At 37.8% G+C, this 17,327-nt stretch overlaps 1 protein-coding gene across 7 annotated transcripts in view; it reads left to right on the forward strand.

Moving 5' to 3' along the window:
* SLC26A8 (solute carrier family 26 member 8) overlaps positions 1-17,327 on the forward strand; it is an 80,871-nt gene that overhangs the window by 34,502 nt on the left and 29,042 nt on the right. For 5 of the 7 annotated variants that reach the window (XM_019738818.3, XM_019738824.3, XM_019738820.3 and 2 more), the window contains 3 exons: positions 5,724-5,888; positions 7,242-7,391; positions 11,127-11,209. In XM_019738818.3, coding sequence (XP_019594377.3) covers positions 5,724-5,888; positions 7,242-7,391; positions 11,127-11,209 — 398 coding nt within the window. The remainder of the gene's footprint in view (positions 1-5,723; positions 5,889-7,241; positions 7,392-11,126; positions 11,210-17,327) is intronic. The other 2 variants (XM_019738821.3, XM_074332851.2) reach the window with 2 other exon arrangements.

Genomic DNA, 17,327 nt, shown 5'->3' on the forward strand with positions numbered 1-17,327 from the left:
CCAAATAGAGAGGACTTTCATCTCCACTGGACAGTAATGAGATACCCTTCCTACTTATTGCTGGGGTTGTGTCAGAGAAGTTGTGAAGAGGCAGGTGTTTCACCACCACACAGCAGTAATTAGGACAACTCCCTTCTGCTGTGGTATAATTAGAGGCCACATGGGGAGAAGTAAAGGCATTCCTGTTTCTCCCAGCCAGGATAGTATCAGTGGAGGCCTAGTGCGGAGCCAGAACTTACACCCCTGCCCAGCAATAATGAGGAGTCCCTACTGCCTCAGGTGTCAGTGGAGGCTAAAAGGAGAACCGAGACTTTCACCAGGCAATCACAAGGTGGCACCCTCTCCTTCCCTTAACAGCACTTGTCAAAATATGCTAGCTAAAACAGAAAGTTTAAATAAGATCTAAAGTCTCATAGCATAGTACCCAAATGTGTAATTAAATTGAAAACCAATTGTCATACCAAGAACCAGGAAAATTTCAACTTGAATGAAAAAAAAAAAAAAGAAACAATAAAAAGATGCCAATACTGAGATGACAGTGATGTTAAAATTATCTGGAAAGATTTTAAAATAGCCACCCTAATAATGCTTCAGCAAGCAATTATGAATATGTTTGAAATCAGTAAAAAACAAACAAACAACAAAAAAAAACTATTCTCATCAAATAAATAGAAAATATAAGGAAGAACCAAAATGGAAATTTTAGAACTGAAAAAATATAATAAACAAAATTAAAAATTTGAAGAATGGGCTCATCAGCAGAAGAGAGGAGACAAAGGAAAGAATCAATGAAGTTTAAGAAAAAACAATAGAAATTACCCAATCTGAACACCAGAGAGAAAATAGACTGAAAAAAAAGTTAACAGCGCCTCAGGGACAAATGGGAATATAACAAAAGCTCTAGCATTTGTGTTGTAAGAGTCCGGAAAGAGAAGAAAAAATATGGGTCTGAAATACTTGAAGAAATAATAGCTGAAAATTCCCCAAACTTGGCAAAAAGATACAATCCTATGGCTTCAAGAAGCTGAGAAAATACCAAACAAGATAAATCCTTAGAAATCCACACCATAACAAGGCATAGTCAAACTTCTGAAAACTAAAGATAATTTTTTAAAAATATTGAAAGCACTTTACCTACAGGGGGGAAAACAATTCAAATGACAGCAGATTTCTTATTAGAAACCATGGAAGCCAGAAGGAAGTGGCACAATTTTTTCATTCACTGAAAGAAAAGAACTGTCAATCCAAAATTGTATACCCAGTGAAAATATCCTTTGAGGATGAAGGGGAAGTCAAATGAAGGAAAATTAAGAGAATTTGTTACAAACACACCTACCACAAAAAGAATGGCTGAAGAAATTTCTCTACAAAGAAAGGTAAGGATAAAAGAAGGAATCTTTAAATATCAGGAAGGAAGAAAGAACAATGGAAAGAGTAAAAATATGGATGAATATGATAGATTTTTCTTGTCCTCTTGCTTTTTCTAAATTATGTTTGATGGTTGAAGCAAAATTATAACACTGATCTGATTCAAAATGCATATAAAATTATTTAAAACAATTCTTTTATAAACAAACATAAATGAAAGTATGGTTTTTATACTTTGCTTGAATTGGTAAAATGTTGACACCACCAGACTCTGATATTACGTATATATAATATAATGCCTAGGGCAAGCGCTAAATAAGCTATACAAAGATACACTCAAAAACACTATGGATAAATGAAAATGGAATTCTAAAAATGTTCCAGTAGCCCATAGAAGTCAGGAAACAGAAAAAGAGAAATGAAAAACAGAACAAACAGAAAAATGGCAAACTTAAGCCCTAACATACCAACACTTACATTAAAAATAGACATTGACATATTTAAAATATGCTGTCTACAAGAAACATCAAAAATGATATAAACAGGTTGAAAGTAAAAGAATGGAAAGATATAACACACAAATATGAATCAAAGGAAAGCAGGATTGACTATATTAATATTAGATAAAGTAGACTTCAGAGCCAAGAAAATTACCAGAGGTCGAGAGAGACATTATATAATGATAAAAAAAAAATCACTCTATCAAGAAGACATAGCAATCCTAAGTATGTATGCACCAAACAACAGAGTTACAAAATATGTGAAGCAAAAACTAATAGAACTGAAAGGAGTAATAGACAAATCCACAGTTGTAGTTTGAGACTTCAACACCCGTCTTTTAATAATTGATGAAACAACTACACAGAAAATCAGCAAGGAAATAATAAAACTCAACAACACTATCAACTAAGGGGATTTAAGAGACATTTACACAACACTCCATCTAATAACAGAACACACATTCTTTTCAAAGACCCATAAAACATATACCAAGATAAACCATATCCTGTTCCATAAAACTAACCTCAATAAATTTAAACAGGGGCTGGCCCAGTGGTTCAGGCGGTTGGAGCTCCATGCTTCTAACACCGAAGGCTGCCGGTTCAATTCCCACATGGGCCAGTGGGCTCTCAACCACAAGATTGCTGGTTGGACTCCTCGACTCCCACAAGGGATGGTGGGCTCCGACCCCTGCAACTAAGATTGAACACGGCACCTTGAGCTGAGCTGCCGCTGAGCTCCCGGATGGCTCAGTTGGTTGGAGTGCGGGCTGTCAACCACAAGGTTGCCGGTTGGACTCCTCCACTCCTGCAAAGGATGGTGGGCTGCACCCCCTGCAACTAACAATGGCAACTGGACCTGGAGCTGAGCTGTGCCCTCCACAACTAAGATTAAAAGGACAACAACTTGACTTGGAAAAAGTCCTGGAAGTACACACTGTTCCCCAATAAAATATTGTTCCCCTCCCCCAATAAAATCTTTAAAAATATAAAATAATAAGATAAAAATAAATTTAAACAAACTGATATCAGTGTATTTGACCATACTAGAATCAAACTAGAACTCAATAACTGAACATTAACTGGAAAATCTCCTAACATTTGGATATTAAACAACACACTTCTAAATAACCCATAGGTTGAAGAGGAAGTCTTAAGGGAAAATTTTTAAAAATGCATTAGGGTAAATGAAAATAAAAAATACTAAAATTTGTGAGGCACAGCTAAAGCAGTGCTGAGAAGGAAATTTATAGCACTAAAATGCATACAGTAGAAGAAAGAAAAAGTCACAAATTAATAATCTAAGCTCCCACTGCAAGAATCTAGGAAAACAAAAGCAAATTAGATCCAAAACAAGCAGAAGGAAGGAAATAATGAAGAACAAAAATGAATAGAGTTGAAAATAAGAAGGTTTACATATTGATGATTTCTATGTAAAATTCCTGTGACAAAATTGTAGAAATGGAGAACATATTGTTGCCAGGGGTTAAGGATGAGGGTGGAGGTAGGAGGATGGAAGTTGAGAGTAGGGATGGGAAGTGAGAGGCAAGTAGAGGTTGGCTATAAAAGGACAACAGGAGGGATTCTTGTGATGATGGAATTATTTTTATATCTTGGTGTATCAATGTCAATATCCTAATTGTGGTATTGTACTACAGGTTTGAAAGATGTTACCATTGGCCAGAAACTGGGTAAAGAGTGCATCAAATCTCTCTGTTTTGTTTCTGACAGCTGCATATCAATCTACAATTATCTAAAATAAAAACTTTAAATTTAAAGAAGTCTGAACTAGATGATAATATCTAACATTTGTTGCTATGTGCTAGTCATTGTTCAAAGCACTTTACGTGTATTATCTCACTTGATCCTCACGACACCCCTTTTTGAGGGTGGGTATTACTATGGTCCTTATTTTAAGGAAACAATGGTATAATGAGGTTAAATGAATTGCCCAAGGTCACATAGCTAGCTCTCAGATTGGGATTCAGGGTCTGGGTGATCTACCTCCAGAATCTATGCTCTAGATAATCTTAAAGTGAAAACTAAATAAAAGTGAAGAGTTCAATGTCAAAAGAATATCAAATAAAAGAATAATCTTTAGTTGGATTGGAGTTGTCTGGGAAGGAAACAACCATTTATTGAGCCTTTCTTTCATTCATTAACCATTTAGTACTTGCTTTCTGTAAGAACGGCAGATAGGTTTCATGTCACAGGCCAACTCTGACTGAAAATTGCTGCCTACAAAATGATGTTAACACAGATTTTGATGCCACGTAACAGCTGAGCAAGAAAGAGTTTTATGGTTAATTGTAGATATTTTCCATTTACAAGCTGGAAGGAAAGGATGGCAGGAAGAATGAGTGATACGTATTTGCACCTGTCACTATTTTCAGATTTGAGCTGCGTGTTTTACATGTGTTATGTAATGTAATCCATACAAAACACTGCATGTTGAGTATTATTCACAATTTGTAGGTTAGAAAACTGAGGCTTGGAGTTTAATTAACTTGTTCAAACTCACACAGCCAATGGATGGCAGAGCCAGGAGTAAAGCCAAGTTCTCCATCCCCAGGAATCATGCTCTTTTCGTCACACCTCCTGAAGGAGGGGAACTTTATTAAGCTCTTGAAAGAGGATGGACATGGATCAGCAGAGCTGGCAAAAAAAAAAAAAAGGGGGGTGGGGGGTGCGTGCATAAGCACCAAAGTAGAAATCAGCCAATCACAAAAGACAGGAAACAAGATTGGCCTGATTAGAGTAGAGGAGTTTATTGGGTGGTAATGACAAGAGATTAAGGGAGACACAGCACCCAACTGACTGGAAGACTGAAAACAAAGAGCTTTTAAAGCGAAAAGATTTACTCTTCCAAGTTTGTTTGTTTTCTGGGAGCTTCTAATACAGTGGTGACAATAGTAGGCTTCAAGATTTGTTTTCCTTTCCCTGTCTTCCTCATTGGGCTGTGCCAGTTTACCTACCCTCTTAAGGGGGTTGGGGTTCACCCTTTATCCATCAGTTTTCCAATTGTGTTTTTTATTACAAATGCTGGGCACACATATTGCAAAAATTTCAAATAGTAAAATGTATAAATGATAAAGTATTGCCACCAACCTTTAATTCCCCAAAAGTAACATCTGTTAATAGATTAGTGTCTATCATTTAGATCTTTTATATGTTTAGAAATATATATATATAATTTATTTTATTATATATTACACAACATTTAAAATATATATTTATATATTATATATGCATATGTACATGTAAAATACTATGTTTTATATATATATAACATATATATATATATATATTATATATATATATATATATAAAATATATACGAAATCCTGATGACAGAAATTCAGTTTAATCATTCTTAGTAAAGATAAGAGTCAAAAACCAAGAAGTTTGAGCTGGAACTCAAGTTTTTTCAATTGTCTTTTTCTTTGTGAAAAGCTACATTCCTCAAAGGGATATTAACGTCTCCAGGAAAGGGCTTTCTATCAGGGCTTCTAATGAAAGAGCCTTTCGAAAGGCAAAGGCTTGTTCTGATCACGTTGTTACTGTTAACCCTAAGTCGACATGCTCAGTAGATTCTAGGGCAAGAAATGAAGCTTAAGTGCCTGCGAAGAAATAAGTGTGGTCTAGTGCTTGTAGGGAGCCTCTGAATGAACACCAAGGACCTACCTCATCTCATTCATTTCAGTTGATTAGAGAAAGAGAAATAGAAGAGTAATCAAAGGGGCCTAACCTAACGTTTGTCTTGGAAACACCCTGGAGAGAACCTAATTGGTATCACGGCTGGTTTGATGACATTCTGTCTCACTGTGTTTTCTTTCCCGTCTGAACCCCCTGCAGCTATCAATGGGCATGTTGGGTTTTGGCTTCATTGCCACTTACCTTCCAGAGGCTGCAATCAGCGCTTACCTGGCTGCCACGGCACTACACATCATAGCATCCCAGATGACTTGCATCTTCGGGATTATGATTAGTTTCCACACTGGTCTTGTCTCCTTCTTCTATGTGAGTAATTTCTACCCTCACCCCTCCCCTTGCCTCCAAAAAGGAGTGGACCAGCTGGGTGGAGGGTCCTGGAAATAATTTTCTCTCTTCTAGATTTACAGTCTTGATTAACTACAGATGCCAGTTGGACCATATTCTCAGTTGCATGAACCATTTTGCCCAGATTTTTAAACCTACATGATTTATATTAAAATTCAGTCTTTAAGATACTGTCTCTTTCATAATTCTTCCCATTACATGCCTCATAATAGACATGTATCCTAAAGCAGTTAAAGAATATAAAATGCTAAGTAACCCCCAACTGCAAGAATGGTATAGGAGCCAAGCTAAAGAACATATATGGTCTGGGAAAAGTAATAAAGAATAGGCTAATAAACAGAACTCCTGGATCCTTTCCATTATGATGAAATATATAAAGTATATTCTATCCTTATTGGGCATTACTGTCTTTTAATATCACTTTTTCAACTTAAAAGAGTACATATCTACCCACTTGGTTTTACTATTCTCGTAATGCTTTGTGCTCAGCAGTACCACAGAGAGATTCTTTTTTTAATGTGTTTTTTCATCTATTTCATTCAGTTTCTATGATATATCTCTACATGCAACGAGCTAGATATTAGTGGACAGTTTAATTCAAATGAGAATTCAGAAATTAGAAACTTAGAAAAAATGCCAAACAGCTTGCATCAGGCACTCCTTCAGAGCAAGAATTAAAAATAAAATTTTTTTAAAAAAATCAACCCATCAGCCTATGTCAATAGCTTTTATTCTCCTCATTTATTCCATAAGGCATTTGGATATCCATGAGATTTGTAAGGTATTGACCATAATGTTTGCATCATCTATATTTTAATGAAATAGTTTTCACTTTCACAAGAGTGCTTTCAAAACAAACTCATATTTTAAGTCAAAAATACATCTTAATTTAGTTACTGAAAATTACTTTGCCTTTTTCTTAGTATTGTTTTGTTTTGTTTTGCTCTTTCTTTTTATTGATTTATTTTTTATTATTATTAGTTCCAGGTGTACAAAACAATGTAATAGTTAGACATTTACACCCCTCGTCAAGTGATAACCTCCCTCCCCCAATCTTTTACCCCTCTGACATCGTATATAGCTGTTACAGTTCCACTGACTCTATTCCCTCTGCTGTACTCCACATCCTGTGACAATACATATATATTAAATTATAGTTGACATTCAGTATTATTCAGCTTCAGCTTCAGGTGTGCACTGCAATGATCAGGTGGAGGGATTCTTTTTGAACTAATCTAGAAAGAGTGTCATTTTCTAGATTTTAGGCAATTATTATATCCCTTTCTAAGCCTCTGTAATTTTGTTTTCTTTCAGAACATAGTTAACTACTGCATGTCTCTCCCAAAAGCTAATTCTACCAGCATCCTACTATTTCTAACTGCTGTTGTTGTTCTGAGAATGAACAAATGTATCCGAATTTCCTTTAATCAGTACCCCATTGAGTTTCCCATGGAAGTTTTTCTGGTAAGTGTTTCGATGCCTCAAATTCATGGTTCAGATCATTTAAAATGATCTTTTTAAAGTTCAACAAAAAGCAACCTAGGAAGGGAAAGGTTCAGAGAAGACTGTAAAAATAATATTTTTAAAAACCTGTTGAATTGTGACAAAGCTGAATATATTTAGTTTTAAATATTAGCTTATATGTGTAAAACATACTTATTTTCAAAGGACTTTCATGTATTGCCTCTTTCATACTACTTAAAAATAAGGGTTTTCCCCCTTGTGAAAATAATACAGGTTCATCCTAACAATTTTGTAAAACATAAGAAAAAAAAGAGAAAAAGACGTTTCTATGGCTGCACCACCCAAAGTCAAGTACAATAGATACTTTTCGATTTTCAGTTATTCAGTCCTTTCTTCTTTCAAACAAGTATATGATAGGCCTATGCCAAGTGTTGGCGAATTCCCATCTTCTTTTATGTAGAAGTTTTGTTTCTATTTCAATGTGGTTGCAATCATACTGCTATTCAGCCTCCTTTCGTTCTCATTATGTGACAGTAAAGAAATGAAAGGAGACGAGGTATGAAATGAATGACCTCATCCACATCACGAGTAAGTGGCAGAGCTGGGGCTCACCACTGTCTAATGATAACATTTCTTGTCTCTTTTTAAAAATCTACTAGTAAAATTTATTTTTTACCATTATAATTAATATTTTTACAGTGATAAAGATATTTTCATAAATAAAGCTCAGGGTTTTAAGTCAGCATTTCTCATACTAGGATCATTGATTCTTTGGGTGTCCTTGAGAAATAGTTTCCCCTTAAGAAGTGTTCTGTTGCAGAAATACTTACAGTTCACCAAATATCCATGTGCTCCCCTGTATTTCCCAGCCACCCTTGTAGGCAGGCAGGACCATGTGACCTTGGGGCCACAGCATAGGAGACTAGGCGAGTCCCCATGCTCTCTCTTCCCCTGCTGTGATCATCTTAGGGGCTGTATGTTGACATGATAGAAACCACAGGTAGAATGAGCCTGGATCCCTGAGACACCATATGCAAAAATCTGCCCGAGAGACCCTGATTGCACAGGTGAAAAATAACTTTTACGTGTTAAGATCTCATGGTTTGTATGTTGCCATAGCATAAACTATCCTGTACTAACTAATCCAGGTCTACACCGTTCGTGATTGAAAGTATGGGAATTGCTTTGGAAATTGAGACCAAACTCTGTCTCATAACTGTTGTCTATCTACCTCTTACAGAGGTACGTATTCTCTCTTTCTTGGAGTAGTTGAAAAGCTATTAATTCATAAAGTCCAGAAGCTGAAAGGCTGCTTTTATAAAAGACTTTTCAAAACACAGGGGTGCCTTAGAGCCCAGGAGACAATGTACGTATGATGTTTGGGGAGAGGAGTCAGGGGCGACCTCTCCTTTTCACGAACCCAGCCCAGTTCTGGCACCTTAGGAAACTGAGGCTTTGGAGTCACCAGCAGATGGCATCTGTGACACAGACATCAGTTCTTTCTCTCTTTCTCTCGGTTCAGCTTTATGGATATATAGTTGACATATAAACTTGTAAGATGCTTGAAGCGTACATCATGCTGATTTGACATTCATGTACATTGTGAACGCATGCCCCCATCTGGTTAATTAACACATCCACCACCATCACCTTACATATTTATCTTTTATGTATGTGTGTGTGTGAACATTTAAATTCTACTCTCATCAAATTTCAATGTGATCAACTATAGTCACCATGTTATTTCTACATTAGACCCTCAGGCCTTATTCATCTTGTAGCTGAAAGTTTGTACCCTTTTGCCAACTTTTTCCTGTTTCCCCCACCCACTAGCCTCTGGCAACCACTTTTCTACCTTCTGTTTCTATGAGTGTGACTGTTTTTTGTTTTGTTTTGTTTTTTTAGATTCTACATATAAATGATACTATACAGTATTTGTTTTTCTGTCTGGCTTATTTCCTTAGCATAATGACCTCAAGGCCCCTCCCTGCAGTCACAAATCAACACTCTCTTAAGAGACAACAGGAATCACAGTGATAATCCTTCAAGCAACCTCAAAGGCAATGAACATTAACTTAGGGTTATTAGGAAAGGAGACAAGAGTGTGAAGGTTGCTATGGCTTTCCTATGGCTCACAAATTCTTGTGTGAGCCACGGTGAAGACATCCCTTTGGGGACTGCTGTAAATAATTAGGATGCACCATAAGGGGAAGTGAGGGAGGAAACTGAGGCCCAGCAATGCACGTAGACGAAGTCTTAGAATTATTGCAATCTAGGAATTAAACATTTTTGTGACTTCATTTATGCTCAAAGTTTATTGAAGCCTGGCGTATACTACCTAGACACATGTCATGTGACTGGGAATGCTTTCTGCCACATAGCAGGGATTGGAGATGCAGCTTAAAACTGGAAAGAGAACTCCATGTTTCCCCTGGTGGTGAGGTAAGCAGCAGAGGGAGGATGAGAGCTGCTGTAACCTCAGGTGTAAAAAGCTTCTCACACACCCATCGAGAAACCACTGTTTAGATGTGATGGAGGAACTTGCACACATACCCCAATCTGTCCTGAAGGTAGCCTTCTCAAATAATAAGGAAAATTTTCAAGGCTATATCTGGATCCAGGTAGAATATACTGACAAATAATTCGAGGATCCCATAGCTATAAGAAATGGTATATACTGTATATTCATAATGTATTAGTAGTGTGTATATTTAAGCTGTATAGCAAACACCAAAAAAGTGTCAATAATAGTTGCCTTTGGGTGATTTATTTTTGCTTTTTAATTTTTCGTTCCTTGGCCACTTGCCACACTTCTTGTTCCTTAACTATATAAAGACCAAACTATTCTTCTCTGACTCAAGCTGCGATCCAGATTCTTCCTTCCATTCTGATCTGTAGGCTTCCTAAGGGTCTTCATCTGATCATAGCATCCCAGGTAAACCAACTGCCACACTGCTCACTGTCCAGTTCAACTCTTAGAGTAGATGCTGGGAAAAGATTTACGAATTAGTAGAGTGGGGTAAAGCAACTATGTAATTATTACTTTAAAAGCTAGACATTGAGTTCTCGTTTCTCTGGTTTAATTTGCTTTGGTGTGAGGTCTTTCCAAGGAGCACAGCTGATAGGCTGTCTATTTTCCCCTCTAGTGGAAATGGAAGGGAGACTTGCCATTTTAGAAATAAATGAATGGGGGGGGGGGGGGAAGGCAAGTAATTGCTTTGCCGAAGACCCTTTTCCTTGTGCTGTCAAATGCTGTTCCATATTATTACGGGTTAACCAGTAATACGACTCTCAATACGCCTCAACACTCCCTCCAAAGATTTATTTATGCTGGCACAACATATCTAGATCTAAAAACTTTTAAAACTGAGACCTTGATACAGCTATTACCTAAAAACATGTTTATATTTGCTCTAGATGTTGAAAGTTGGTGAGGAAAGACAAGTCCAGAGCGTCCATTTATTCCTATTACTATGTCAGAGACCAAGGCTAAAGTTGTTTTTCATTCTGGCTACAAGGCTAAAAAGAATTTGGGGAACGCAAAGAGTCAGGGAGAAAGCGTCTGCCTTTTTTGCTCCACTGAACTGACCCTCTCTCCAACCTTCATGCAACCTTCATGACTATCACGTATTTCATTCCCTGTCCTGCCAGATGCTAAGGACACCTGTGTTTCTCGAAGCAATACGTAAAATAATTATTAGATGATTATTTGCCTTTTTTTTTTAACCCCTACAGATTCTTGGCTTTGGTGCACTTGCAAACAAAATAAAAATGGCCACAGAAACCAGCAGGACGCTCACTGATATGATTCCTTATAGGTTGGTAATTCCACTTTTCAAGATTACTTTTCCCTTTCTGCTTCCTTCTCTTAGCCCCTGACCACCCAGCTTGATGGATACTCTCCACTAGCAGTCTCTACCCACAGCCAGATTCGGGTCAATGAGTTCAAATTCATTTTAGAACACAGAGGTTCATGACAGAAGAAGGGCTAGGACAACTCCGTGTTTCTTCTCTGGTCAGCCTCTGACTCTCTTCCAATAGTTGAACCAATCCCCTTACCAAGTAAACTGTTGGATGCAGGGAACACCAGAGAGACTCATGCATTTTGTTCATCATACATTATAGGCCTCCTCAAACCCATACCTATCTGATTAACTCTCAAGGATGGGACGAGAGATGCTTCAGTTTTCCCAGCCTCTCTCCTGGGGCTCAGTGCTCTGGAGATGAGCATTCCTTCTGTCCTCACCCACTTAGATTGAGTGGGTGTCCTTGTGCAACCTCATGTTATGATGCTGAGTAGAAAGCCATCTTGAGGTAGTCTGGCATATAGAGTTCCTAAGTACTCACAATTGATTTACATTATAATTCCTACCAGTGACTGCAGGGGATTGCTCTTGCTTCTGTTAAGAAATTGTAATTCCTTTAACCTTGATCAGATTAATCACTTTAGCTAAGAAAGACAACATACTGCAGTTTCTTGACTCATAGGCCAGCCTTTGAAGAGCATTGTTCATTTCCTCATGCAGTTCAGTAGGGAATACTGCAGTCAGAGACACTGGCTAGCCCCCGTGATACGGAAACCTGGGCTACTTGGACACAACCGGATTGAATTAGCCTCATATCCGACCTGTTCTCAGTGAAATCTGATCTAGGCTAAATCCATTTGAAATTCTGTCAAATTGAAAAAAAGTGAGCAGACCACCACGGAATATGACGGTAAATCAGGCTTGGTCTCTGCCTTCAGGGGGGAAACATAACATGAACAATGGGACTGATACTTTATGTAATTATTTTATTTCATTTGCTCCTCACATTAATGCTATGAGGTAGATATTATCTTCTTTTTATGGCTGAGAAACTAAGGCTTACCAAGTTTAAGTTACTCATCCAAGATCACACGGCTGGTCAGTGGCAGAGCTACTGTTTGAACCCATTTCTATTTAATGCCAAAATCTGTTATTATAACCACTCTCGTATTACCTACTCAAAATGCTTCGGTTATGAATGACTTGAAAATCACAGTCAGCTTTTGCTTATAGTTTATCATAAGGTTCAAGGGTATAGATAGAGAGTGAGCGTTCCAAAAATCTAATTTTAGGTATTGCTTTGACCTTCCTTTTTTATTATATATTTATCCAAGGTTGCTAGGACTAGAAAAATTGGACAATTTAAGTTAGTTCCTTCAATATCCATGTCCCCTTTTAACCTAAACTGTTAACAAAGAATTGAGTGTTACAGAGAACAACAGAAAGGAAACACCGACGTTTGTGTTGTTATCATACTAAATATTTAAGGTTTACTAACACAGATTTGGGCAATAAATTCCATTTACTATACACCTCTTTGGGACAGCCACATTCTTACCTAGCTTCTTAAAGGGACAAAAAGGGGAAACTTAACAAAAAGTTAAACGTCTGCCTTTGAGCATCCAGTTATATTCCTATATAGCTCATTACCTGGAAAACCAATTTACAGGAAATGCAAGGAAGAGAGGAATGTGTTAAATGACAACACATTCAGGATGCAATCAGCAAAATCCAGACTGGGGGAAAATCTGTAGGACCAATGACCAGGTTTCTTTAACAACAACAACAAAAAAAATTGCTGGGAAGAAAAACAAAGATCTGGAGAGGGAACCCACATCTTAAAAGAGATTTAAGGGGCCAGCCCAGTGGCTCAGGCAGTTAGAGCTCCATGCTCCTAACTCCGAAGGCTGCCGGTTTGATTCCCACATGGGCCAGTGGGCTCTCAACCACAAGGTTGCCAGTTCAACTCCTCAAGTCCCACAAGGCATGGTGGGTTGTTCCTCCTGCAACTAGAAAACGGCAACTGGACCTGGAGCTGAGCTGCGCCCTCCACAACTAAGATTGAAAGGACAACAACTTGACTTGGGAAAAAGGCTTGGAAGTACACAGTGTTCCCCAATAAAGTCCTGTTAAAAAAAAAAAGAGAGAGATTTAAGAGACATAGCAATCAATTGTATTGTAATATATGGGCCTTATTTGGATTCTAATTTGAACACATTGTAAAAATATGTTTAGGAAACATTTGGGAAAGTTTGAACATTAATTATATATTTTATAACATTAAGAAATTGGTAATAATTTTTTGGTGTACATTTTTTAGAGAGGTACACTGAAATATTTACAATTAAAACTGTATCGTGCCTGGGATTTGTTTTGAAATAATATTAGAATAGGTAGCGGTAGAGATGAATTGAGATTTTTTATGAATTGTTAAGTGTTGAAAGTGAGTAATGGGTACACCAGGGCTCATTATACCCTCCATTCTTCTTTTGTAAATGTTTGGAAATTTTTCACTTTAAAAATAAAATATCAAACATTTATGAGTGGTACTATGCTGAATGCATACAAAGGAAACCAAAAACAGACTCTGACCCCTAAGAAGCCATAGCCTAAAAGTGACCACACAAAAGCTGATTAACAGATACTCTGGACAATTACTAGTAAAATTACGAAACCCATACACTAACAGACAAGTATCGATTCCTATAAGAATTAAGAGGGGGCTTAATTCTCTAGTCAGCAATCTTATGATAATACTAGCAAAAAAGAAAGTTTATTGGGCTAAGGAGAGTTTCCTAGTTAACAATGAGATAGGAGATATACCTGGGAAGAAGTTCTGATCATGGTTATATGTGTTTGGCAATGTTTTTTATGACACGATCTCAGTGAAAATAGAAAGTATTGACTTAATGGAATTAGATAACCATGACTACCAGCAAAATGAACAAGTCTGAAAATTCTGATGACTTCAAAACAATAAGAGGTTAGAGAGGATTTGGGGAGATGGTGGAGTAGGAAGCGCCAGGAATCTGTCTCCGCACCTAGACAACAATTGCCCCGGCAGAGTCTGTCTGATGTAACTACTTTGGAACTCTGGAGCTTATTGAAGGATTGCAATTTCCAGGGGAAGCCTTGGATGGTAAATTGTGATTAATTTTAATCAATTTGAGCCCTTAGCACAGTAGCAGCTACCATCCCCCACCCCCAGCCTCATGGCAGGCAGCTGTTCAAGTGTTCCTGGAGCAGTTTGCACACAGCTTGCAGGAGCCAGGTTGGGCAAAAAGGACCCTATACTCCAAGTGTGAGAGATCTGTGCTGTGATCACTGATTGCTGCTTCTGGTCACAGAGGTACAGACAAAGAGGTGGGCAGCCATTGTTGTTGCACCTCACCCACACGGTTGCAAGCCCCTTCCTCTCTGACTGAAGTGACTTCTAAGGAATTTAAAGGGCCAGAGCCCCTTTTTTTCCTTCTTTATTTTTCTGTTTTCCTCTTTTGGAAGTCAGACATCAAAGATTAAAACATTTTAAAAAATAAAATAAAACTGCGTACACAAGGAAAATTAGAAATTGACCACTCATGCTCAGAAAAGACCTGAGAAGACCTTAAGTTTATACCTCAGGCTAATGCTTGGCACGGAAACAGCCTACAACAACAACAACAACAACAAAATAATAAAAACAACAATCCCTGAGAAGAAGAATCTGATTTCCAAAGTTATCACAATATTGGACTCAAATATCCAGTGTTCAACGAAAATCACAAGGTATACAAAAAAACAGGAAGTACGGCCATTCAAAGGAAAAAGTAAATCAACATTATCTGTCCTGAAAAATGGCAGATCTACTAGACAAAGACTTTAAAACAATTGTCTTAAAAGATACTCAAAGAACTAAAGGAAGATGTGGAGAAAGTCAAGAAAATGATGTGTGAACAAAATGGAAACATGAAAAAAGAGATGGAAAACCTAAAAATAAGAAGAAGAAGGTCTGAGGCTGTGAAGTACAATAACTGAATGAGAAATTCACTACAGTCACATGCCACGTAATGACGTTTCAGTCTGTGATGGACCACATATACAACAGTGGTCCCACAAGATTATAATGGAGCTGAAAAATTCCTATCACCTAGTAACATCATAGCCATCCTAACATGCGTTACTCGTGATTGTAGTGATACTGGAGTAAACAAACCTACTGCTCCATCAGTCATATAAAAGTATAGCACGCAATTATGTACAGTACATAACACTTGATAATGATAATAAATGACTATGTTACTGGTTTATGTATTTACTACACTATACTTATTGTTGTTATTTTAAAGTGTGCTCTTTCTACTCATAAAAAAAATTGTTTGCTGTAAAACAGTATGCTGTATTATGCCAGCAGCAGCCTCTAACATCTTGTGTTTACATCTCTGATTGCATCATTTTCTCTTGTGCTTGATTTAATCTTGTGTTGTTTCTTTCATTGTGGCTGCTAAGCCTACAAAATCCACTATTAATGTTGCCAGTAAGATACCAGGTTGAATGATTGGCCTGGACACAAATTAAAAGTGATTAAGAACTATGAAGGTGGGAAATCAGTAATGGTAATTGCTCGCCAGTCAGGCATGTTCCATTCCACCATAGCTGTGATCTTGAAAAGCAAGAACGAAATGATGGAAGCTGTTAAAGGGTCTGCTTCATTGAAGACGAGACTTAACAAAAATTCGAGAAGGGCCTATATCAGACATGGAAAAACTTCTAACGACCTGGATTGAAGACCAGACACAGAGTATATCCCTCTCAGCACCATGACGATCACAGGGAAAGCCGTTTGTAATGTTGAAAGGAAAGACTGGACCCAACTACAATGTTGTATTTACTGCTAGCTCTGGGTAGTTTAAACCATTCAAGATTCATTACATAATGTGAAAGGTAGTGGTAAGTTTGCGAGTGCTGGTGTGAAGGTAGCTGAAGAAATTTTGGAAACTCTAGCTGATTGTGGAGGAAAAGTACTTGCCAGAACAAATATTTGATATGGATGAAACCTCCTTATTCTATAAATGGATGCCTGAAAGGACTTTCATCCTTATGGAGGCCAAATCAATTCTAGGTTTCAAGGCTTTTAAGGACAAGATAACAACATTGCAGGCTACAAATTGAAACCCTTTTTTGTTGTTTTAATTTTTCTTTTTAATTGGGGAATATTGGGAAATAGTGTGTTTTTCCAGGGCCTATCAGCTCCAACTCAAGTCGTTGTCCTTCAATCTAGTTGTGGAGGGCGCAGCTCAGCTCCAAGTCCAGTCACCTGTTTCCAATCTTAGTTGAACCAGCAGCCTCATTGTTAAGAGCTTATGCTCTAACCAACTGAGTCATCCGGCCAACCACCAGCAGCTCAGCGGCAGCTCGTTGTCTTCAATGTAGTTGTGGAGGGCACAGCTCAATGGCCCATGTGGGAATCGAACTGGCAACCCTGTTATTAAGAGCTTGCTGGCTGCCCCAGATTGAAACCCTTTTTGATCTGGCACAATGAAAACCCCAGAGCCTTCTAGCATATCAGTAAGTACACATTGCCAGTGTACTGCATCAGTCATGGATGACCCAGCAATCAGTCATGGATGACCCAGCTTCTCTTCCAAGATGCCCTCCTGAATTGCTATACCAGTACAATAGACAAGTATTGTTTGGAGAATAACATAACTTTCAAGATTTTGCTTATTGTTGATAATGCTCGTCCTTTTATTGGTTATCTTAATCCCAATATCAAAGTGGTGTTTCTCCCTCCAAACATCACCTCTTTGATCTAACCAATGGATCATGGAGTTATAACAGCTTTTAAGACCTACTACCTGAGGAGGACCTTTGCTCAGACTATTGCTGCAACTAAGGAAGACACTGATGCAATTCTGGAAAAATGACAACATCTATGACTACATCAAGAACCTTGCTTGGGCTTGGGGTGTTGTCACCAAGGAGTGTATGAATGGCATCTGGATGAAAATACTCAAGAGGTTTTTCATGACTTCAAAGTATTTGCCAAGGATGAGGAGGATGCAAAAATCAACAGGGCTGTGGTTGAGATGGCAAACAAGTTGAGCCTGCGAGTGGGTGAAAATGACACTGAGGAGCCCTGGATGTGGTTCCT

Source organism: Rhinolophus sinicus, chromosome 2 (assembly GCF_057876585.1).
Source record: "Rhinolophus sinicus isolate RSI-liver-muscle chromosome 2, RSI-T2T, whole genome shotgun sequence".
In the NCBI taxonomy this organism is placed as follows: domain Eukaryota; kingdom Metazoa; phylum Chordata; class Mammalia; order Chiroptera; family Rhinolophidae; genus Rhinolophus; species Rhinolophus sinicus.